Source organism: Hippopotamus amphibius, chromosome 13, assembly GCF_030028045.1.
Source record: "Hippopotamus amphibius kiboko isolate mHipAmp2 chromosome 13, mHipAmp2.hap2, whole genome shotgun sequence".
Classification (NCBI taxonomy): domain Eukaryota; kingdom Metazoa; phylum Chordata; class Mammalia; order Artiodactyla; family Hippopotamidae; genus Hippopotamus; species Hippopotamus amphibius.
Genome location: NC_080198.1, coordinates 29,097,923 through 29,123,391, shown reverse-complemented (window position 1 = coordinate 29,123,391; position 25,469 = coordinate 29,097,923). Strand labels below are relative to the sequence as shown.

Genomic DNA, 25,469 nt, shown 5'->3' with positions numbered 1-25,469 from the left:
ACCAATGAGAAGTGACTTATTCATGAAGAGCCACTAGCCTAAGTGATTTCTCATGCACAAAATATGAGCAGGCAATAGAAGAAAAAAATTTCAACACATTGCAAAGGCATCTATCTGACGCTTTATGACAAGGGAAACCCCCTTTTCTTTTTCTACAAAGGGAAATTAGAAAATTCAGAAAATGAACTCACTGATAGATTGAGTAGTTCAATTTTGCTAAGGTAATAATAGTTACTATGAATTCGGTACTTCCTTTATGCTGGGAATCACATGAAGCACTTTGCATAAAGGATAACATAATCCTTATAACCCAATGATGGAGGCCCTACTATCAGCCCCACTGGACAAATGTGGAAACTGAGGCTCAGAGCTTATGTATCTTGGCAAGGTCGGTCAGAGAGGTCAGGATTCCAACCCAGGCTTCTCTGGCTCTGACACCATGTTCTTACCTGCTGTGTTATCTTGTCTCCTACAAACCCTTCCTAGCTAGCATCTTTGTGCTGGGTAAATGAGGGGATCGTTTTATCCAGGAGTGAAAATTAGAAGTTCTGGGGAAGTGACTTAGTGTTTGAGGAAGAACCTTCATTTTCAGAATGAAGTAGGCTGGTTAGTCCCTGCTAATCAAGGTGTGACATCAGCCCCTCTGGGGCTCAGCTTCCTAGTCTGCAAATTGATGGTGGTGAAGACCAGAGTCTGAAGGGTCCCTTCTTGCCCTAACATTCTATAATTCTATTAAACATACCTTCCCCTCTCACACCACTTCTCCTTAGTTTTGATTTGCGCTCTCATGGCCAGGAGAAGTCAGATACATCAAACACACGGCTGCCGTCTAGTTCATGACCATCTGAACATCTTGCCTTGATTGGAACCACTGTGACAGCTATCCCTGTGTTGTCAGTCAGTCCCAAGGGCTTTCTGGACACACAGACAATGCACCCAGGGCTGAAAGTGCTTCCCTTCTCGCCTCACTCCTGCTCTGGGCTCCAGGCCCCTGGCCTTCCTTCAGGTCTTCAGGTGGCTCCCTGCCACCCCCGAGCCCACACACACGCTGCTCCCCTCCCGAGAACACTCTTCCTTCCCCTCCTCCAGAGGCTGGCTGCCATGCTCAGGTCTCAGCTCCAGGGCCACCTGTTCAAAGATGCCTCCCCTGGACTAACAAGTCCCCTTCGTCGTCGATTGGCCCTTTCCTTGAGAACAATTCTCTAAACTGATTCCTATTTGCTCAGATGGACCCTTCCCCACCCAGACTCATTTTTGTGTCCCCAGCACCCAGCCCGGAGCCTGACACTGAGAAGCCTCTCAAAGCCTGTCGGTGGAGGAATTGGCACACTGACCTACGGCCCACCCCTCTTTTCCCTTGTTGATAAGATGTACGTAGGGAGGATGGTAGACAAATTCCCAGGGAGGTTACAAGGCCAGATCTCCTCTCCATCCAGCAAGCAATGTCCCAGAACCGTGTTCTCTGCTGAGTTAATTTTTATGTTTTTTTCCCCACCTCCAAACAGCAAGTAATCTTGCTGATCAATGCCTGAGACCAAAGAGACTTATGGAATGTTACGAAGATTATGCACATAAATGTACCAACTGTGACAGCCACGCTAAGAAGAATAGTCATATTGTGCCGAGCGCTAGTTTATCAACCTTTGCCACTTACAGAATTTACAGCCAATTTAATTAAAAATATAACAGCTCTGAAAGCTGCTAAAATGCCTACGACAACAATCAGTCATTTAGTAATAGTGTTGAAGATCCATTAGGGACGTTGCACTAGATGCCAAATTTTAAGCCCAGATAGTAGGGGCATTTCATTCTGCACAATTAATGTCACTGCATTAAAATATTGACTATCTATAAAGAAGAAAATACTGAACATCTTTATAACCCACACTTTTTATGGTCAAAACTTGCTTAGAAAGGTGCTTTGAATTTATTTGTTAGAAACTGCACATTTCACATTCAGAAAATTAAAATGGTTTCTACCGACTCATTTAATCATTTAGTTGATTTAATGAAAAACACTATGCATTTTTCTCTTCTTGGTTGCTAAGATTAATACTTTCTGTTCATTAGCAATCAAATATTGCAGGAAGGCTTACATCTTATTTTCACTTAACTCATTGCCTTTTATTTCCAAAAAATTCTCATAGAATTTAAAAGATATCTTTTAAATCACTTGGAAATTTTTCTCTTAGTAACTCACTTTGTCTTGTGGAAGACGCATTGCTAGCTGTGACACTGAGACATATCTCCCCAACTTCCTTTTCCAATCTTTCTTTTTTCCGTGGGGCAGATCATGTATACAGAGGAGAGAGAGGGGAGACTTCAGAAAAAATAATGAATCTAGCTTCCAGTGCCCCTAATTCATTAAAAATCAGCAACATCAGAGTATCCCTTGAAATTCTGTTAAGAAGGGCTCTTTGATTTATTAGTGGGATTTTATGAGCTACCTGGGAGAATGAACCCATTAAACATGTTAACCACAAGCACCTGGCTTTCATTTAATAAAGAATCGCAGTCACAGTGTAGAAGTGAATCTTCGCACACACGGCACACCTCTCCCATCACTCACAAAGGTTTCCATCTTAAATACCACTTCATCACAACGACGTCATTTACAGCGGTGGTCTCATCCCTGCTCGCTATTCGTATTCGCAGGACTGCATACACGGGCAGGTAAATTCCTCTCCCCTTGAAATATGTAGGAGGGCAGATTCTACAATGGAAACTTCTCATGACCAGATTGGTTACACACTAGTATAGTCAATTTAAATTACTGAATAACAGAGTCTGTAATTTAAAAGCAGCATCTCCAGATTTTCATTGCCTCCATATCAAAAAATGTTTTTTAAACGTCAAAGGCTTGATAGGAAGAAACGACAAAAGGCAGATGATAGTGTTTTGTATTGAAGGTAAATACAGTGGTTTAAGGATGTGAGGTGTCATAATAAAAGAAACCACTGAATCTGGAACTCTGAGAGGGCGAGGACACATTAACCATTTGGACAGTATGAAAATGATGCATTTTAAGGTAGCACTCAGTGAACCAACCATCTAAGTACAGGAACCGAAGTTCCCTACGTTTTACTCTCCATTTCAAGGTGTTTTCTGCTTTTCTTGTGTGGGTACATGCCCTCGTGTGTGTGTAAATGAATTAACCCGTGTTCCTCCGTAGATTATCATATTATTGGTTGGTTGCAGAGAGGGACACAGCGGTTTCTTTTCCATTTTATGGCTGGGAAAACTAACACAGGGCATCTGTGTGCTTGAACCCTGGCATGGTGATTTTTTTACTTCGAAGCACTTCTAAAAGGATAATTATTTTATCGTTTGTGCAATTATTTGTTTCACATGTGTCTCCCCCATAGATTTTAAGATCCATGAGAGACAGAACAGTGCCTGTCTTGTTCGTCGTGACTGTCCCAGCACTCACACGGTCCCTGGTGTATGCTGGTAGATGCTAAGTAAATGTTTTTGAATAACTGAATATTATTTTCCCAGGTCATCCTACTGGAGCATTAGCAAAGCAGGGCTAAACCCCAGGTCACCTTCCTGTAGTATTGTTGACTTTTTATTCACCCTTCAGAATTCTGTTCAAATGCCACCCCCTCTGTGAAGCACTTCTGAGCTTTCTTCCCCACTACTTTTCCTGGGCTCCTTTAATGCTTTCTACACATCCCTCTGTGTTCTGTGCACCCAGCTTTCCCTCTGCTATCTTCCGTTTAAGGAACCTCTCTTTTTTTTCTTAGGGAACTGTTCTGTTCCTTGTGCTTTAAATGGGGTTGATTCCATTTCTGCTCGGCCCCAGGGTGAGCTCAGGATCCAGATCTGCTCTCACAAGGGCACCCCATCCCTCTGGCCATGGTTCTTATTTTAGCAATGGGCATGCGACTCACACTGGGCCAGAGTTTTCTGTGCACATCTTTCATAAGCATTGCTGGGAAAAACAGTCTTTTCCACTGTTTAAATTAGTAGCATGTGAGCCTCACGCTGCTGGCGTTCCTCTTCCCTTCCTTGGGGAGAGGCTGCCTGGAAGACATAGAGAGACACAAAGCCCAGGTGACGTTTTGTGCGCCTAGATCCGGCCATGTTTGTATCACCTCTACCGTTAGACTTTTCCATTACATGAGCTAATAAATTCTTTCTCCTCCCCTTTCACCCGTTTGAGCTGGGTTTTGGTCACTTGCGGTCAAAGGAGCTCTTCATTTCCTTAGGCTGTAGTCCACTGACCGTGGCTTCTTGAGAGTGTGGGCTGTCTTATTCCTGTATCAGCAGTGCCCAGTGCACGCCTGGCCCTCGTGAAAGCTTGCTGAATGAACAGCCCAACACACTTCTGGGGCAAGGACATTTCCATGGGGTCAGGTCATTTGGGGGTAAGGTGATCACCAGGAGCTACTTGAGAGAGAGGCTTTGTATATTTTGGATCAAACTCTCATAAAACAAGGAAGGGATCATACAGACACTCAGGAATGCAAGTGTCAAGGTCAACTGGAAGAGAAAGAGAAGGCCATTCAGCCAGACAAGAAGGATCTTATAGGAGCTTAGAATCAGATGGTAGGAGCCGGGCCGCCACAAAACGGATTTCACATTTCTGCATTCCTACAGTGACTAAGTCTTCATCATGACAGTATTTCTGCAGCAAGTGGAATTAACAATCCCACATGCTTTGGACATGTTAAATTGTTAATAAGTCCCTTAGAGCTTTGCTGCTGCTTTGCATTCCAAGACTGATGCGGGGGGCCAAACACAGGTGTATTAAACCATCTCAATGTGAGCTGGTAATTGAAGGACCTCTCAGTGCCAGTCTAGGAGAGACTATCTTCCACTGTGGGGAGAAACAGATGGTACCAGCATTTGGTTTTTGTTTTTAAATTTAAAGCCTGGCCATATCTGGCAAAACAATTCAAGAAAACATGATTTTCCAACCTGTTTGGAAGGTGAGGGTTCCAGGTGTCCCCTCGCTGTGATCCAAAAATCTAAACTAACACTAAGCTTAAGAATCATCCAGATTTGGGTTTAATCCCAGATTTTTTTTTTTGTCTGGAAGACCCTGAACAGATAATTTAATGCCCATGAGCCTCGGTGTTCTCCGAGGTGTAAAATAGGGATGTACCCCCTCGCTGCGGACATTTTATGACTACATGAGGCTGCTGATGTTAAACGCTTAGCAAGACTCTGGTCCGTAGTAGGCGCTCCACGTACATTAGCCAGGATTGTGATGGCAGTGATCACCATCATTTCAAGACTGTAAACCAGACTGCGGTGCTGAATGCATTAGTGATGACTGAACATCCCACGTGTATCTGTCCACCTGTGATCACTTCTCCAGGTATTGCTCACACCAGCACCATGCACGTCAGATTCCCTTTCCTTTAGTTCACAAGTTCTCATCCTTTCTTTAAGGTCATGAGCTCCCTTGAGCATCTGATGGAGTCTAAGTGAGGAGCCCCCTCTCTCCAGCTCCTCCTGCAGTGCCTTGCCTCTTCCACCTGACCCCACCACACCTCTAAACTACTGCACTGGGATGGCCCATTTACTTGTTTCTAGAATCTTCCTCATTATAGAGGAGGCTCTGGGAGGTCAGGTACTGTATCTGCTCAGATCCCCATTTTATTTCCTTTGCTGAGCTCAGTGCCTGGCAGAGAACCGGTGTCCAATATTCACTGACTGAATAAATGAAAATCACAAAGCTTTCCCTTGCCCCTTAAATATTCACCTATATTCAAGCTTTTGCATCTAATTTCAGGGTCTGTCTGGGGACTCCAGGGTAAGGACCTCTATTTTAGGTGATCATTAAAAATGAAGTAGGGAAATTTGCAGGCCAAATAAAGCAGCAGCCTTTCTTTATTATAAGGCAGAAAAAAAAGTGTAAATCAAGCATTATTCTCAAGAGAGGAAGGGCAAAGATGGCATTGACACAGTGTAATAGATGAAGGGAACTTTTGTCCAAGTCCCTCATTTTACCCTAGGTGACAATGAGAAGCAAACCTTGCCCAAGGTCACATGACTAGTGGCAGCAAGAACCCAAGTCTCCTGGCCTCCAGACCAGTCTCATCAAACCCTCACCTCCCCTCTCCCATGTCACCTTCCCCAAAGCACAGTCCTTGCAATAATTCAATAAAGATTTCCTTCAGAGCATTGCCAGAGGATAATGTGAGGAAATGCAGGATTTGCATAACCTTGGTCTCATGAGGGGACAGGACTTTACAAGACAGGGTTGATTCAAATTTATGAAAACCTATGGAGTAACGTGCTTGCTTTACTGCCTCATTTGAAAGATGACACCATTCTCTATTTTTCACAGATGGGAACGGGACTCCAGAGGGCAAAAGACCTGGCACCTGAGAGCAAGCCCAGTGAAGTCAGCGATCGTCTTTTCTTCCTCGTTCGGGTCCAACAACACTGTTAGCCTGCCTTACACAGCATCCCGGAGAGTGGGGGCAGATACAGCCCATAGCACCTTCTCAACTGGGTTTCACATTCATGTGAACCCTTGGGGAGCTTTTTAACATGGTCCACAGTTTTGGAATCCATGAATCACTGCCCCATATGCTGGATGTTTTGCACAAACTTAGGCAGAAATTTTTTTTTTTAACGATGAAAAAAAGAAACTTTACACCCCTCCTCATACCAGATGCTCTATCGGATAAATATCACACAGCTTTCTTAGAGAAATATTATGTGATTTGAGAACATCTGCAATTCTCTAGAACATATTGTTGTCAGAAGTTGACTTAAACTAAGTATTACACAGACTTTCCTTCAAAGGTCTTGCACTAAATTTTCCCGTTACAGCACAAATGGCTTCTCTGAAACAGTATCAGACAGAATTAGAAATGTGCCAGCCCATCAGCATTACTGCAACTCCATCTCAGCTACACTCACCTTACCAGGAACGGTGCTCATTCCTATCTCAGAAATGAAAATATAGAAGAGATGAATGAGTTTTCCCTAATTGCTACTTTGATTTGCAACAGGTGGCATAAATTCAGGCCATCATTTGTTCTTAGATTATTAAGAGGAGCCATCACTTTTTACAGAGAGCCTAGCAGAAACCCCAGGCTGTGTGCTAAGTGCTTTACACACACAACCTCCCTAATCCCCCCAACAGTCCCATACGATGACGGCACGGCTCTCAGCTTCCCTCTCAGGGCCCCGAGGACCAGTGCCCAAGTGACATGGTTCGTAGAGCACTTGCTGTGTGCTAGGCACGCTGCTATGTGTTTTATTTATATCTCACTTAATCTCACCAAAACCCTTTGAGTTCAGTGCCATCATAAATTTACAGTTGAGGAAATCGAGATGGGTCTCAAACCCAGTCCCAATTTACTCCTAAGTTCAGGCACACCGTTCCCTTTGACACTAAGTGGGAGGGTCACTTGTTGGTTACGAGTAAGGACTCTGTAGTTCAACCTCCTGGACTCCACCCTTGCTAGCTGCCTGACTGTGGCCAAGCCTTAGTTTACTTGCGGCTAAGTTACCTCATTTGCAAAACAATATAATAACAGTGCCTACCCCACAGGGTTGCAAGGATGCCATGCAAATGCAAGTGCCTAGCACACAGTAATTACTCAGCAAATTGTACTATTGTAAATGATTATATATATGTGTATATATATATAGGAGTATAATTGCTTTACAATATTGTGTTAGTTTCTGCTGTACAGTGAAGTGCATCAGCTATATGTACACATATATCCCCTCCCTCTTGGGCCTCCCTTCCACCCCCACCCCCCATCCCACCCATTTAGGTCATCACAGAGCACTGAGCTGAGATTCCTGTGCCTTAAAGCATGATGGTGGTGACACTAAGAGTTCTTATTTTTGTATACAGTAAGGCTACCTCATGAAGGATATGGGGATTAAAATAAACCAAAACAGTACAGCGAGGGTGGGTTTGTGTGATGAGGACTGAGGGTAAAGAGATGCCCCACTAAGCAGAACAGCATTACATTCAGCAGGAAAGAGTGGCTGCAAAGGCGTGCCTTCTCTTACTAGTTCAAACAGGCTTGTGTATCTGCCTCCTTACAGGAAGTCATGCATTGCCTGAGTGCTGGTGTAACACACAAGGAGCTTCTCTGCATTTTCATCTCTACCAGAATCTCTACTGAGTGTCCTACCCTGTGGTCCTAACCCTGGTATTTTGATATGTTCCAGTCCATGGCTCCAGGGAAGAGCTGGAGACAGGAAACACCATCTCTGAGTTCAGTAGAGTAGAAGTGTGTACCTGTAGCAAGACATGGTTCACTCCAGTTTGCATTCAAGACAAAACTATGTCTAGTGACTGGCTGCACATTGTTGTGGGGTCAGGATGTGGTGTTTCCACTCTGCACCCAACATATATTGGGTGAGGTCACTCCTTGCTTAATGCTCTCTGATGGGTGTTCAATAAAGAGAGAGAAAAACCCAAATCCCTTCCCACGGTGCTGCACAATCTGGCCCCAGCCTACCTCTCTCCTTCCTCCCAGACACATTCATGGGCTTCCCTTGAACACATGGGGCTCCTTCCATCCTAAGCCCTTTTTACCAGCTCCTCTCCCTCTGTCTTGGACCTCTGTCCCAAGATTTCTCATTGTGGCGTCACCTTCTGGGTCTTGGCTCAAATGTCCAAAGAGACCTTCCTTGCAACCCCCTAAACAACCATAGTTCTATTCTTTTCTTCATGGGACCCACTGCTACCTGAAATCATCTTATTTATTTGTGAGCTTATTATCTGTCTCCTCCTCCAGAATGGAGGTTTCTTGAGGGAAGAGACCACACCTGTCTGGCTCATTGCTGAATGTCCTGTGCCTAAAACACAGAAAGTGTCCGATGAGTACTTCTAGAGAGCAAGTGAATGAAAAACTGACAGAATGATGACTAGACCAGGAGTCAGGAGCTGCGCCTTTTCATTCTAATTTACTTCTTACTAGCTCTGTGCCCTGTTTTAGTCCCTTCCTTGCTGAGTCTTGGGTCTGTGTCTGCTAAATGGGACTTATGATGCTCATCCCTTCCTCACAAAATTTCTTTGATTAGTGAATGAAATTCACATGTATGCATCTTCAGGTTTTCCTGAAGCTCAGGCTGAGAGAGATCCCAAGGCTGCACTGTTCTCAGTGAGAAAGGGTACGGCAAACCCTTAGTAATGTCTGCTTTGGGACAGGGAGAGGGGATTAGGGGTGTGTGTGTCACACGTGTTATCTGTACCAAAGAAATGTCAAATATTAAAATACAAAAATTGATCATTTACAAACAGCTTCCTCAAGCTTTTAGCAACGATCATTCTGGAAAGTAGGGCCTGCTATTTTACTCTCCTCCCTCTGCACTGTTGTAATTTACTCCACTGACCATATTACTTTTGTCCTAAAAACTAATTACAAAAAAGCTCTTCAATGATTCCAGCCTATATGTAATATCATTGCTAAAATTCTAACATTAGTTTTGCAAATTATCAAAAGAGAAAATGCATAGGAGACAGGCAAGAAAGAGAAAACAGCAGTTTCCCATGTTTAAGAGTATAGCTCACCACAAAGTATCACTTTGACATTATGAATTTCCTAAATAGTTAAAAGGCAAATACGTTCAATGAAAGTAGAGTATTATTTATCTTTCCTTTCAAATGAAGCACAGATATATAAGGGAGATGTTTTTCAGGGTTTCTCCTTTTTTCTCTCTCAGTAACCAACCATGGCATTCCCTCTGACGCCACTATTACATAACTGTAAAGACACTGAGACAGATTTTAACTCATTTAATAATTAGGTCAATAAAAACTATTATAGCCGAGAGCTCCATTAAAAGTCCATAACGTTACCTTAATGGGGGAAAAACTAATATAGTTCTGCTGGAATTTTTCCATGAAATTTATATTAGAGAATTTTAGTGGGTGTCTTAAGTAGCTTAAATAGACATTTTTATTAACAGAACTAATCATGGATTTAAAACAAATGAAAATCGTTACATTTGCTATGATAAAGTATCTGTGTTCTCAGGATTTTATCAGTCCCGTTCCTGTGAAAAACCTGAACGTTTACTATCACAGGAGCAGTAGATTACACTTGCCTGGAAATAGAGACACGGATGTAGAGAACAAACATATGGACACCAAGTGGGGAAAGTGGGGGGATTGGGATGGGATGAATTGGGAGATTGGGATTGCCATATATACATTACTAATAAGAAAAAAAAAAATCAAATTGTACACTTTAAATACATGCAGTTTATTGTATGTCAATTATATCTCAATAAAAGTTCTTAAAAAATAAAAAATAAATAAATAAATAAATAAATACACTTGCCTGGGTCACTGCTCCCAGCCCCCCAGAGGCTGTGTTTTGGTGACCACCTCGTGAGCACTATGGCTCCATTTCTCAGAGCCTCTCTGCTGGGAAACACTCCAGAATCATGGACACCCAAATCACAATCGCTTTCTCAAGTCTTCTCTTTGGTTGGAAACATTGAACCCGCCCCCCCCATACAATAGCTAGGACGTCTGAAACAGCTCCAAAAGAGCCAAGACAGAAGGGTGTCGACACTACCCAGAGATGCTTTATCACCTCTATTTCATTAGCTTAGTCACTAAAGGTAGAGATCAAGATAACGTTAAGTAGACTCCAGTAGAATATTACGTGATTCGGGTCAATTCTGAGCTAGATCGTGGAAGGGAAGAAAATTAAACCAACACCTCACTCTCTCACCACTGGAATCCTAAGATTCTGTGAGTCATTGAAGCCCACACATCCCTGCGTATGGCCTCATTACTGCTACTTGGACATTGGCAACTGTTTTCATAACTAAATGTATCAGCATTGACAAGGATTCAGGGGTGACGGAAACTGACCATAGGCCAAGGTCACAGATACACCTAACAACTTTATACACTGACAGGACATCTGCTGATATACACAAAGAGGTAGTGGCTGGAACACGTGAGGGCATGCAATGAGCATGAGATTTGTGTGTGTGTGTGTATGTGTGTTCACTTACTTTAATATCACTACATTTACCATGTTATCACCAGGGAATGTAAGTTCAGGTTAGACAAGAGAATTTCACAAGTACGACAAAGCATTCTGTAGTATACCGAAGTCTGTGTAATATCTGACCAAACCAGCTTGTTCATAAATCACTTCCATTATAGGCAACTTATTTAAACATTTATGATTCTTATAGAGAAAATAAACATACTGCACACATTTAAAAAGTGTTCTTCATTTACCTTTCCATTAGCACTTAAATATAAACTATTTCAAAATGACATTTAAAAATTATTCTAATATAACAGGAGCAAAATATAATTCTGCAATTACAAAAGAGCTAAACAGCGATCTACAATTAAGTTATTCTCATGTTTACAACTATGATTCTGAAATAAATACTACTTCAAAGCAGCTCTGTTACCAGCTTTTTAGGTTTGGTTTAAAAACACACACACATTTCCAGGAGGTTTATACTGTTGTATTCCATGCACTGTTCTGAAAGGGTTCCTAGAGAGCCAGCCAGTCCTTAAAACAGTAGTCAGTCCACAAGTCAGTCAGAAAGTTAAATTAACTGGGGTAAATAGGATTGCTACATTACATCAAAAGCATGTGATATTCTGCAGCAACTGGGAGCATTGTCAGCATTGGCATGTTGTCCTATTTAGAACTAATTTCGTAAGAAGGTGGACATTGTACCACTATCAAGTGCATTTAAAAGTGACATGTTTCTTTTGCACTAATCCGCCTCCCCTGAATGACCTAGCTAGTGAACTTGGTCACCAGTAACCTGGTCACCAGGCAAATCAAGCCTGCAAGAAAGGTAGCCAGTATTCAAATTACCATGTAATTGTCTGACCCAAACAATTTATTTTCAACATAAACATATAACCTCAATGTGAGATGTCTAACTAAAGCAAGCACCACCAAGAACAAGACAGCATCTCCTCTTCTAAGGTTTAGGTTTTGCCCAGAATTCTCGATACATGGAATAGCCCATACCAAGAGTCACTGCTCCCACAACAAAGCCTTGGGCTGCCACGCGCATGTGGATCAGGTGAACAGACATTTTAGTATTTCCCCTGTTCTTTAATTTATATAATCCATATGCAACAATTACTGCAAAACCTGCCATTCCAATGGGGACAAATGGTGCCTCTCTAGCTTTTCGGATAAGTTTAGACCCATGATCTTCATCATATGAAGAAAGAGAAACATCTGTGTTGCTTGACATAATGATTGAAGAATCTTCAGACAACTACTAGACGTCTCAGGCTGCAACCGGCTTCTGAGCATGGGATTTTGAAACAGAAAAGCCTGCATTTAATCTCGGCTGTTCTGCTCCCAGCAGTGTGACCATGGCAAGTTATCTCACCTCTCTACTCTTCAATTTGAGCATCTGGAAAATGGGGCTTGATGGTGTCCATGGTTGTTGGGAGATATGTAAGAGACTACAGATGAAAAATATCTCATCCTCCGGCTGTCAGAGAGCAAGGCCTGTTCTTTAATGCAACGGGCGGCCTCTCAAAGGGCATTTGCACAGATTCAAGGCCTCATTTCTCAGGACACATTTCAAATATGAATGGGATGGAGGCTTCTGCTAGTCCCCAGCCACACTGGTGTGCGCTCAGAAAGCACGCGTGGCCAGCCGTGCTGAATCAAAATCCAGCAGAGGAAAGAGGCACATCTCTACCATTGCTCCATTTCCTTCCCTGGAAAGATTCCCTGTGGGATTAGAAACACTAGGAAAACTACTAAAATATTTTCATTTATTTTTATTTTTACTCAGTTTTAAACAATATCTGTCAAAAAATTCCATCCTATAGTAAAAGAGCCTTCTTTTGAAGGTGATACACGTGGAACACTTGCAACCAATCAGCATTTCAGGTGACAAGGCAGGTCTTGGGAACAGGGAGGTCCAGTCAAAATGAACAGCTTCATTTGAATTTCCTGACTTCTGATCAGGAGTTGGTGCCTGGGAAGGCTTAAGCAGGTCATTTGGGGTATGGTTATAAAACCACGCAAAATGAAGAGAAAATATCTTAAGAAAGAAAAACAACTAATGGTAGAACTCATGCACTTTCTTTCTCAAGGCCTATAATCCTCAGGGCACCAAGAGATGAGAATCATCTGTGTGGGTTTGGTGCAGGAGAAATAGAAGAGGAAAAGAGTAAAAATAGCAACCATGTGAAGTCGGTACTAAGGATTCATATTTGGAAACCAGTTGGGACATGTTGCCCTGAAGCAAACAATTCCTGTAAAGAAATTTGATAGCTGTAAAGTCCTGTAAAAGAAACTTCTGGAATCATCCAATAAACTTTATTTTGAAGGGGGATGTTGGAGAGAAGAGATCATTTCTAGAATTTATTTCCTTTCGTGTGTGATATTACAGGGCATTAACCCGGGATTCACTATTCCTGTGGCAAGTACTTACTTTTGCTAAAATTACCAAATATTCTCTGGAACAGAGAATCTTATCAGAAAATTGATCTCTAATACATAAAGGCATCTTGCAAGAAAAAAGTCCTTTGGGGGGATTTTTTTTTTTAAAGGTTCGCTGCAGGCCTTTCACAATCTCATGGAAATGTGGAGATTTCTCAGATATTGTTTCCATGGAAAGAGGGAAAAAGGAACAAAGAGAGACATAATACTTGTGACTTTAGAGGCTACTACCATTTTCTAGTTTATTCAGTGAGGGCAGCAGAGGTTAATAACAAGGAAGTAAAAACCACTAAGGAATACAAAATTATTTACAAAAACACAGTTTACGCATTGCATTCTTTCCTATCACTCTGCCAGTTGCCAAGAAGTGTGACAGTGCTTGCTCAGTATTATTTAAATTAAATTATCAAATGCAAATGCTAAATATGAACCTCTCAGCAAAGCACTGGATTATAACACCACGTCCCCTATTCAGACTAAAAGCTGATTACTGGTTCTGGAGCTATAAACATGTCAGACAATAATTTAATTGCTTTACAGGTAGAGGAATATGCAGCATTCTTGTTTCATTCTGGAGCTCAACACGACTCTTTAATACAATATAATGATCATAAACACACACAAAGTCTTCACTTGACACCTGCTTTATGGCAAAAAGAAGCTATAGCAAATTTCAGCAAAGCTCAAAGACCTAGGCAGTGCCAGACTTTTTAATCACTAAGCAAAATGGGTTTCTCACCAAGTGGCCCAGGCTTTTACTCTGGCTCACAGAGTTACAGGTGCATTTTCAAAATGGGTTTAAATCTATAACGAATTTCAGGTGCAAAGAACCACCTTCTAACAGTTCATTTGCTTCCTGCCTTCAGCTGCGCGGTCAACCAGAAGCAACCAACACGTGCACCCTTTCTTGGGCCACAGAGGAACACAAATGTCTCAATCAATACTCATTACCTCCAGGGTTAGGATCAGAGGGATCCTCAGGAAAAGAGGAGGGGTCTGAAATGTAACTGAGAGGGCTTTGTAAGCGTTTTCTGAGTGTCCCAGTTGCTGAGCATTAAACCCAAACAGGAAAGGAGTGGAGAGGTAGTAGGGAGAGAGAGGTGGGGAGAAGAGGGACCAGCATTTGGTGACCTGCTCCATCCCCAGAGCTCTCTCTGCATCTGCTCATGAAATTCCCAAGAGATTCTGGGAGACTGGCAGAACTCTTCACGTCTTGCTGATGGGAAAACAGGGCCTCAGAGTGACTCATCTCTTATCACGCAGTTCAGAAACGGCAGAACTACATCACCACTCAAGGTCATCTCCCCCTTCCCAGTTTACCACCAAGAGGTGGTGAATATTTCTTTACCAACTGGGGATGAAGAGGAGACCTTGAAGTCTGGGGTCTAGCTTGAATACTAGACTGCCACTAAATGCTGAACAGAAGTTACCCTCTAGAATCACACAATTTCACCTGCTTATTCAGAGCTCACTGCTAACTACTGTGATCTAAAGCTGGCTGAGCACCCTGTGCCAGGCCCTGTGCTACTTGTATGCTTATTTAATCCTCACAGCAACCCCATAAACTTATAGGAAGCATCCATCCTTTTACCTGCAACGCATACAAGGCTGTCTGAAATGATTCACACCCAATATAACTATGTTAGGACATAAATGTTTGTCTTTAATTTTTTTGTATCTTATTTTTTAAACAAATTTTATGATGGATATGTTATCATTTTTCACAAAATAAAAGATGACTTTTTTACAAAAGACTGGATGCAAATGCAAATCTGCCAAGAGCTTAGCTATGCTTAATTCTGGGTGGTGAGAAAGAACACAGATGATTATTTTCTTCTTTGTACATTTCAGAATATTTAGTCTTAATAAGTAAGTGAAAACAATCTTTAAAAAAGATTTCTTTTTACTCTTGAAATATAGAATGTTATTTAGAAACTGTTTAAAGTAGGAAAAATCCCTGCCAAGAAAGACTAGGTGGAAAAATGGGTTCCCAATAAAATGGAATTTTAGGGCAACACAAGTCAAATGGGCCACAAAAGAAAAATAGCAGTACTGTTATTTGAACAATGACCAGTTACTTGCATTTTTTGGCATTGTTAATTACCGAATCGGGTTTTCCTCTGAATTCCACACAGAGCATGCACTACACAACAATTTTATCATAAAATACCTGCTTGCTACACACATTTCAGGACAAGCTACCACCAGAAACAAGTCAATACGAATGCATCAGGGGCTGAACAATCTCAGTAGTGGCGGACACACATTTTGCAGAATTCTGGCAAACAAAGGAACTGAAGAGGCTCTGGGCAAAGCAAATGAGCCACTTTAGGAACGAAATATTTAAATAGTAATAATTAATTTAGACATAATACTGTATTTTCTGCAAAAGAAAATTTACATTTAGTAACAAGCTAACGTTTTTATCTCCAAAGAGTTTAGTGCAGTTGCACTGTCCGCTATTAATAACGGCGAGCAGACTGAAGTCCAAACTTAAGAATCAACACTTAACTAAATACTCTGTATCACTGCCAGATATGACACCAGGCATTTTCCATTCATGATCCCATCCACTCCTTCCAACAACTCTGGGAGGTAGATGTCACTATCCTCATTGTACAGAAGAGGACAGTGAGGTTTCAAGTGGGTAAGTGACCTGCACAAGGTCACTGAGTGTCTGGCCTCCATTAATCTCTCTGGCCTCAGGTTCATGGCCGGTCCGCCGACCCTAGCTCGTGCCCTGGGCTCCAGGGACCAGCGTCCTTGGCCTTTTCTGACCACTACATCCAGGTTCCCAGATGCATACATTTGCTCATTCTTCCCTCTACTTGGAAAATCCTTGTCCTGCCTCCGTCCATTCTTCTATACCCATAACAAATGTTCCCCCGAGACTCCTGGCTGTCCTGAATGCTCCTCCCACATTCCACACAGTGCACACCAGAGGTTGCCAAGTGGCAGGCTCCCGGCCAGCTCAGGCCTTCCGAATGCTTTGTATGGTTTATCCAGGTGTGAAAGAATTAAAAATAATTGTCAGTACTCACAAATTGAGAGATTTTACACAAAATGTCTATATATCTAATGGCCCTAGACCCCCTCTCCTGTTTGGCAATAATGAGTTGTAGCTAAGTAACCACTGCCTTGTTTAGACAGAAAATGGTTCCAGTTCTAAGAATCTTCCTTTAATTCTACTTATCCTTGGCCCATTTCTCTTCACTCACTGCTACTGTCTGGGCCCTCTAGACAGGTATGTTTGAGGCCTTCGAACACAGCTTGCAACGGATTATTATTTTTGAGGTACTTTGTCTCTTTACCCAGATACGAACCTGTTATATGTCTGGTGTTCCCTCCCTCCCACTGCCCAGAACAAAGTAGGTGCTAAATGAGGACCAGAAAACAGTTAAGTCACTATTGCTATAATCCCAGGGACAGAGAAGACATACATATGGCCAAACAGCACATGAAAAGATGCTCTACATCACTAATTATTGGAGAAATGCAAATCAAAACTATAATGAGGTATCACCTCACACAAGCTAGAATGGCCATCATCAAAAAGTCTACAATAAATGCTGGAGAGGGTGTAGAGAAAAGGGAACACTTCTACACTGTTGGTGGGAATGTAAATTGGTGCAGCCACTATGGAGAACAGTACAGATGTTCCTTAAAAAACTAAAAATAGAATTACCACATGACCCAGCAATCCCACTCCTGGGCATATATCTGGAGAAAACCATAATTTGAAAAGATACATGTACCCCAATGTTCACTGCAGCACTATTTACAATAGCCAAGACACGGAAGCAACCTAAATGTCCATCAACAGAGGAATGGTTAAAGAAGATGTGGCACATATATACAATGGAATATTACTCAGCCATAAAAAATAATGAAATAATGTCATTTGCAGCAACATGGATGGACCTAAAGATTGTCATAATGTGTGAAATAAGTCAGAGAAAGACAAATATCATATATTACTTATATGTGAAATCTAAAAAAAAAGTGGCATAAATGAACTTATTTACAAAACAAAAACAGAGTCACAGATATAGAAAACAAAATTATGGTTACCAAGGGGGAAAGAGGGGGAGGGATAAATTGGGAGATTGGGACTGACATATACACTCTACTATGCATAAAATAGATAACCAACAAGGACTTACTGTGGAGCATAGGGAACTAAATACTCTGTAATGACCCATATGCGAAAAGAATCTAAAAAAGAGTGGATATATGTATATGTATCACTGATTCACTTTGCTGTACAGTGGAAACTAACACAACATTGTAAATCAACTATACTTCAATAAAAATTAATTGAAAAAAAAGAAAGCTGTGAGAAGAGAGAAAAAAAAAAGAATTACTCCTCTGAAATGACAGCCTTTAGCTGTTTCTTTTAACGCTTTCTACCTTGGCCTGTAATAATATGGATACAAGTCTTACCTACTCTACTAGACTGTACCCTCATTAAAGCACCTCTTGGGTGCTATTCTTGCCCTGTGACATCCCCAGCCCAGCCTAGCAGCTTGGCTCACACGTACTAGGCAATCGATGAATATTAGATGAAAGATCATAAACTTTCATCCTGAAACCCAGCACTTATGTTTCTACTACATTTAAAAACCAACAAAACACACACATCCTTCCCTCCCACTCATTCAACTGACAGCTCAATATGTTAATTACCTGAATGAGAGTCAAGAGTCTAGGATATTCCTTCCAATTTATAGGCAGGAGGGATCAATTTTTCCCAAGTTGTAGGGACAGAAAGAAGACCAAAGAATGATGACCTTAAAGGCGTGCACAGGGCAGGGGAGGTTTCCACTTCCCTGTCATCTCGTGGCGCTCATTAGCCATGCTCTTCATCTGGGCGGGCGGTTTTGCCTTCATTGATGAAGACTTGCATGCTGCCTCCTGCCGCATTAATAGTCCCTGACTGTGATTTGGCAACAGCAGAGGTCTCATTAGAGTGCAAGAATGTGCGAAGGCGGAGGCCTCACTTTAAGAAAACACTTTGCATACGAACAAAGGTAGAAGGATGTCAGGCTTTCAAAGAGAATCTCCATCGCTCATCACTTAGCAAAGTCATCTGGAGACCCTGCTAAGTAAAGAAGTTCTTGACCTTTTCAAGCCAACAAAGGCGACCCAATATAGCAAAGGGGCTTTGTTCCCCACGTTTCTTTTTATCGGTTGCCTTGGACAACCAAGCCTGAACAAAACAGCCTCCGGGAGACTGCCGCGTAATAACTCCCTATTTGCTTCAGCAAGGGACAGCTCAAAGAAAGGATTTTTTTTTTTTTAAAGAAGAAAAAGAATAGCAGAATGAAAGGAGGAACAAGAAATCTGACAATCCAGGACACACAAATGCTGAGTAGTGATGAATGTACGTGGGGACTGACTTGCCAGGGTGAGGTCTTCAAGCATTTCTAAGTAGCAGCCTGGCGTCGGGCAAGATGTGCACATTCTCCACTGGTGTGGCTTTATTCATGAAAGATTCTGTGTCCTTGCGCAGGGAGGGGCCTCAAAGACAACTTACACTGTGACTATCACATGAGGTTATCCCCTCGTCTCTGATTCTTTGGGGGAAAGAAGGAAATCAGAGAAACCACATCAGGGGCTCACAACCTGTCACACTCAAAATCCAGGCAGGGATGCTGTGGGCTGGTTACGTTGGAAGAGATGTAATGGGCCATACATTTTCTACACCAAAGCCTAGCAGGGTCAATATCTGTCTGTCTGCTTATCCCACAGGGCTAGCTGTTCCCTTGAGGAGGAAGGCACTGCCATCTTGGTCTCACTGAGCTCCAACCAGGACCAGGTTAAGGCAGGCCATCCGCAGGCAGGGCTGCCCCATCCTAGAAAGGCTGGAGTGAACTGCCAAGGTCAGCTGTGTTCTAGGCATTCGGGAAAATGACTCTTCTCTCTCTCTCCTCAAGACTGGTATTCCCTTGCTGTTGGAGTGATCTAATGTTAGACTCTGATGTAGGCTTACAGAGTGAATGAGCTAAGGAGACCATTCTATGTGCTTCGTTTCCAGGATTTGGAACCATCTCTAGTGGAAGCAAGAGCCCTCCTTTGTCTAGCTGGGAACAGGGGGAGTCTGCTTGGGGCACAGAATCAAAGACTCAGAGCAACGCTTTGTATGATTTCCTGCTCTGTGGGCACTTACCCTCCCAGAACTTGTGAAGAGAGAGATAAAGGCCAGGTGTTTGGGTGATTCTTACCCCCAACTTTCATATTTCCCACAAGACTATTAAAGGTGATTTAATGCAATTCATTTTTCAGATAAAACATGGATATCCAAAGTGAGGGAAAGGGACTTCCCTGGTGGTCCAGTGGTTAAGACTCCATGCTCCCAATGCACAGGGCACGGGTTCGATCCTTGGTTGGGGAATAAAGATCCCACATGCCACGTGGAGCGGCCAAAAAGAAAAAAGAATACAAAGTGAAGGAGGGACTTCCTAAGTGGCACAGTGGTTAAGAATCCACCTGCCAGTGCAGGGGACATGGGTTCAAGCCCTGCTCTGGGAAAATCCCACATGCCACAGAGCAACTAAGCCCATGCACCACAACTATTGAGCTTCTGTGCCACAACTACTGAAGCCCACGCACCTGGAACCCGTGCTCCACAACAAGAGAAGCCACCATAATGAGAAGGCTGCACACCACAATGATGAGTAGTCCCTGCTCACCACTACAGAAAGCCCGTGTGCAGCAACAAGACACAACGCAGCCAACAAATTAATAAATAAAACTAGAAAAATGAATTTATTTAAAGAAAACAAACCAAAGCGAGGGAGAAGACCTGTCCAAGGCCACACCATTTTAACTCTGCTTGTAATGTCCTGCACATACACCACACATGCCCACCCCTAGTCCTGCAGGCATGGACTCCACCCTTCCCTCTGTTCTTTTTCTCTATGATACAACATATAAATCCTCCAGAGTTCTTGCCTATGGTAAAAAAAAAAAGAGCTTCTTGCTTTGCAAGGGGGTCAGATAAGGCTCAGAGCTTGGAGAGAGGCCTAAATATCGACTCAACCCTTCACGCCTGGTGCCCGAGGTTCTGTAATTCATTTTCAGGGAGATTATCTCACATGATCCTTAACATCTATCAAAGAAGAGCAGAAAGGGGAGTAATACGCGAATACTGAGCACCACGCTCAGGACACAGGCCTCAGTGAAGCCTCAAAAGAGCCCTTATTTTACAGATGAGGTAGCTGAGGCACAGAGCGGCCAGAAGCTTGGCTATGGCCACACTGCTGGTAACTGGAAGGAACTGAACTCAGCTCTGAGACCCCCAAGCTCTTTGTTCTTTCTGTATTTAGACTGGTCACGGCTACATCAGAACTTTTAATGGGGAGCTTCTAGATCCCCAGTGGCATTTCCTACCCACGAGACCTGTTGTCCACTTGCCTCTGTCCCATCGTCCACAGCCACTGTGGCCTCACATGCATTACTGCAGACAAATAAATGACATGCCTCCCTGGAGGGCGGGCCCAGATGCAGCTACGGAACAGGAGATGTTCTCTTGGTGACTTGACCCAACTCACCCCTGGAGAGACAACAACAAAATCAAACACAGCCCACCCAATCACAAGCACACGCCCACCTCAAGATGAAGACAAGGGAAAGGTCTCCAAAAAGCCCTATGGCACAGTGATAAACAGGGCTGGGGGGATGTGGAGAACACCAGGAAGGAGGTCTCCACTGGGCCATCCTGGCATCTGGCTCTGACCCCCTCCTCCCATCCAAAATGCCACAGGGACCTGCTTGAGGACATCCAGAGATTTCTGGACCTCAGCAAGACAAGAGGAATATAAATAGGTTAGATGTTGCAATGAACATCTAGAATTATACTTTGGAATGTTGTGCTATATCTAATTGTATAGGATTTAATAAAAATCCCAGTGAATCTTTCATCTGGCCTCCCCCATTAGATATCATACATTTGGGGTGGGTCAGGGGAGAAGATCTAGCTTAAGGCTAGTGGGAAAGATGCAGCACCTGAGTTAACTTTCAGCTCCGGGAGGATGAGGAGGGCAGCATCGATGCTAGACAGGAATTCACTCTTGGGTGCCATCAACTGGAATGAGGTCCAGAGCAAGGCAGCAGGATATAAAGTTTGAGAGGCAGAAAGATGTCGGAGGTCCTTTCATTTTACAAGTGAAGAAACTGAGGCCCAGAGAGGCTAACTGACGTTTTTAAGGATGCACAGTGAGTTAGAGTCAGGACTCAGGCTGAGACCCAGGCGTCCTAAGTCCCAGGCCAAAGCAGGTGATTATTCACCATATACGCTGGCCATGTTTCACAGCAGCAGCAGGAAATCCCACTGAATCACCATCTCAGAAAAGCAATGGGAAAAGGGGGTACATCTAGTGGAAGTTACCCACCCTGGATAAGGGACTTCAAAGATGAACAACAGAAGAACACAGGGTGACTAGTCTGGAAAAGCAGAGATATGGGGGAATGACGGTGCCTGCAGATGTAGGAGAACAAAACATTTAAAAGATGGCCCCATGGACAAGGAATTAGACCTCGATTTGGTTTCATGGGGCAAATAGAGAACCAGTAGGTGGACTGGAAAAAATGTTTTGTTTTGTTTTTAAATTGTGGGGAAATACGCATAACATAAAATTCACCATTTTCACCATTTTAAAGTGTAGAGCTCAGTGGCATTTGGTACATCCACAGTGTTTTACAACTGTCACCACTATCTAGTTCCAGAAGGTTTTCATGACCCAAAGGGAAACCCTGTAGCCATTAAGTAGTAACCCCCCGTTGCCCCTTCCCTCCAGTCCCTGGAAACCTCTGCTCTGCTCTCTCTAACAATTTGCCTATCACGGGTATTTCATACAGATGGAATCATATAATAAGTGGCCTTTATTGTCGGGGGAAGCCGATATTCTTATATCTAGAAGTGCAGAACTGTGTGCTTTGCAAGGGGGCTGGCAGTGAGCTTAAGTTCCATGATCCTTGGGTTCAGGTCAAGGCTAGAAGCTTGAGTGGTGGGGCCTCAGGCCAAGAAGTCGGTGAGAGAGGGTGGCTAGTCAGGGCTTCTGTGACAAGCCCCCCGGGGATGACCTCCCTCCTCACCGCCCAGACTCTGCCCTCTGCTGTATCACCGATCTTGGTAAAGTCCGCTCCTCCCGCGGACGTCCTCTGCTGATGCTCTCCTCCCACCTCCTGTTCTGTTAACACCTGTTTGCCTATCTTCCTGACATACCGCATACAATCATCTTCTCACTGCAGCGTGTCTGACCTGAATGTACAGCTCTCTGCTGAGCTGATCTGGAGTTCCAGTTGGCTGTGGTGCTGCCAGGTATGTACTAAGAGCAGGAATAAACAAGGGGCGTCTGAGTTTTAACCACTTTAATTTGACCCAGTAAGCTCAGGGATCATCTATAAAACCCAGCCCCAAGGGCAATAAAATTAGCTACAGAGGGACGATAGGGTAGTAACAGTGTCTTCAGCTGCTCAGCGAGCAACACCCAATCACACACAAAGGCTGCTATAAACACTCTGACATAAGCCTTCCAACAGCTTAGAGGACAGGCAATATGTTTAAGCAGCTGGATTAAGAAATCAGAGAGGGGGGTACTTCCCTGGTGGCCCAGCGGTAAAGAATCCATCCTGCAATGCAGGGGATGTGGGATCGATTCCTGGTCAAGGAACCAAGATCCCACATGTCACAGGGCAACTAAGCCCGTGTGCCACAACTACTGAGCCTGCGTGCTGCAAACTACAGAGCCCATATGCCCTGGAGCCCACACGCCACAACTAGAGAGAGAAAACTCACATGACATAAATAGAGAGAAGCCTGCACGCTGCAATGAAGATCCTGTGTGCCACAACTAAGACCCCATGCAGCCAAAAATAAATAAGTTAAAAAAAATCAGAAAGGGGATCACCTTCCAGGTGGTGCTAATAGATTTCATTCACGACCTGGAAATCATTTTAGAACAAGAGTATCAGCCCTGCTTTGGGTCTAGGATCACAAGTCGAAAAGTTCTTTAAAAAGAATAGTTAAGGAATGTGTACTGGGCTGAATAGAGTCCTCCAAAAATTCGTGTCTCCCTGAAACATCAGAATGTGACTTTATCTGGAAATAGGGTCTTTAGAGATGTAATTACTTAAGGTGAGGTCATAGTGGGTTAGGCTGGGCCCTAAATCCAATGTCTGGTCCTTATAAGGAGAGGATGATTTGGAGCCACACAGACACCCGCAGAGGAAGGAGGGCATGTAAAGATGGAGTCAGAAGCTGCAGGGATGCAGCTATAATCAAGAAGGCCAAGGGCTGACAGCCACCACCAGAGGCTAGAACAGACAAGGAAGAACCCTTCCCTGGCCGCTTCAGAGGCAGCATGGCCCTGCTGATGCCCTGATTTTGGACTTCTAGCCTCCAAAATTCAAAGAGAATAAATTGCTGCTGTTTCAAACCACTCAGTGTGTGGTAATTTGTTCCAGCAGCCCTAGCAAATTATATAGAACACTCCTGATTCCCTCTTTTATACAATTGTTCAAATCTATTTTAAAAATGGAAAAGATGTTAGCCCTTAAAATGAAATCTCATTATATTTAGAGTTCAATCTCTGAACACAGCTTCGGAAACAAGTATAGTGTCCAGTTTCACCGACTTAAAAAATGCTTTCTGTCTACAGACCAGGACTCATTTTATATCTGTCTGGTTATTTTGTCTGTTTCCCAGCGAAGAGAAGGATTGACCCTCAGGTCCCTCTATCTTCACATCTGCTCTTGCCTCTTCAGGATCTCTTCCCTTAAGCTGCCAAGCAGAATCTTACCCCTCGCTGCTCATCCTTTGCACCCCCTTCTCATTTTCCAGAGAGAGAGACCCAGACCTAAGAGGCAAGCGTGTACTGGGCTGGCTGAGCTGTGATTCCTCCATGTTGATTTTAATTTTTATCACATTATATGGGATCCCTCTGGTGGTTACTAAGAGACACGTCAGTTTTGAGAGATTATAGGCGAAAGAAAGAATCTTCAAATCCAGAGGACAAGGGACTCAGGGTTTACAAGTTATTGCAAGGCAAACAGATGCTAGACTGCTCTGGGCACCTCCCCAGGTTTGTGAGACAGCTCCTGGGCCCAAGGAAGGTTCCATTTATCTGGGGTGTGAAAGGCTGCATTGGTGGCCTTTGAAAGTTGGCATCATTTGGGTTAATGAGAACAGTGAATGCAGAGCTGTCTGGCCATTTTAAGTAAAACAGCACAGAGGATCCCAGCCACATCTGAGTGGTTTCTGGTTGCCGGGGCTCAGAGACAGTGACAAAAATAACTGATATGAGAGGTTTGTGGGGGCAGGATGACCAGACCTTGGCATGGGGCACATTTCTGAGCATCTCATGAAATGTCTACAAGAACATCTCCTCCCAGGGATCCTCTGAAGTCAGTCAAAGACAGCCCCCTTCCTTATTTATGACTTCAGTATAAAAGCATCCATCTGGCTGGACCCAGACTATCCCTTGGTTTGTAACAGTGACAGAATAAGAAATCGCTTACAAAATGAGTACATTTTCTTGACCTGCTGGGCAGTCTGAGTTGACATTGGTAAGGCTTTATTAAAATTCCTTTATGTTCTGAGATGCATAGATGTGTGAATTTATAACATATTCATCAGAAGACCTAAATTAATTGCTCTCTGATGAATTGTATAACACCTCCTTTCTGCTTCCCCACCCTCCCCCCAAAGTACACTGAAAAGGTCAACAGCACTATCAAATGCTACACACTTCAACTTCCTTCCAAGCTTATAATTAAAGCTAATTAGTAGTTTTGGTAATTAGCACATGTAAGCTTTCTACTCTCTGAATTAATAAGACTTACTGAGGTTTTGAGCCAAGTAGACTTTTTACTCCCCGGTTCTGAGTCCTGAGCTGCCTGTGGTTGGTTAATTTAAAGCATGTCTACTGGAAAAACCACTTCTTACTGTGGCCTGCCTTCAAGCCAGAGTGTTAGTGACAGGCAAAAGTAGAATTACTGTCACCGGAGAAAGTCAGAACCCCTTAGGGTCTCCAGTAACTGCCCAGTCTCAGGGTCTCGATGTGAAACAGTCAT

At 43.2% G+C, this 25,469-nt stretch overlaps 2 protein-coding genes across 4 annotated transcripts in view; both read right to left on the bottom strand.

The window, feature by feature from the left end:
- Positions 1-25,469, bottom strand: part of FHIT (fragile histidine triad diadenosine triphosphatase) — a 1,404,433-nt gene that overhangs the window by 54,524 nt on the left and 1,324,440 nt on the right. The window lies entirely within an intron of this gene.
- LOC130834766 (HIG1 domain family member 1A, mitochondrial-like) lies at positions 11,905-12,198 on the bottom strand. The gene has a single exon (XM_057705527.1). The coding sequence runs from the start codon at positions 12,184-12,186 to the stop codon at positions 11,905-11,907; it is 282 nt and encodes a 93-aa protein (XP_057561510.1). The 5' UTR covers positions 12,187-12,198.

Coding starts and splice junctions, on each gene's coding strand:
- LOC130834766 (XM_057705527.1), bottom strand. CDS start 12,186: ATGTCAAGCAACACAGATGTTTCTCTTTCTTCATATGATGAAGATCAT.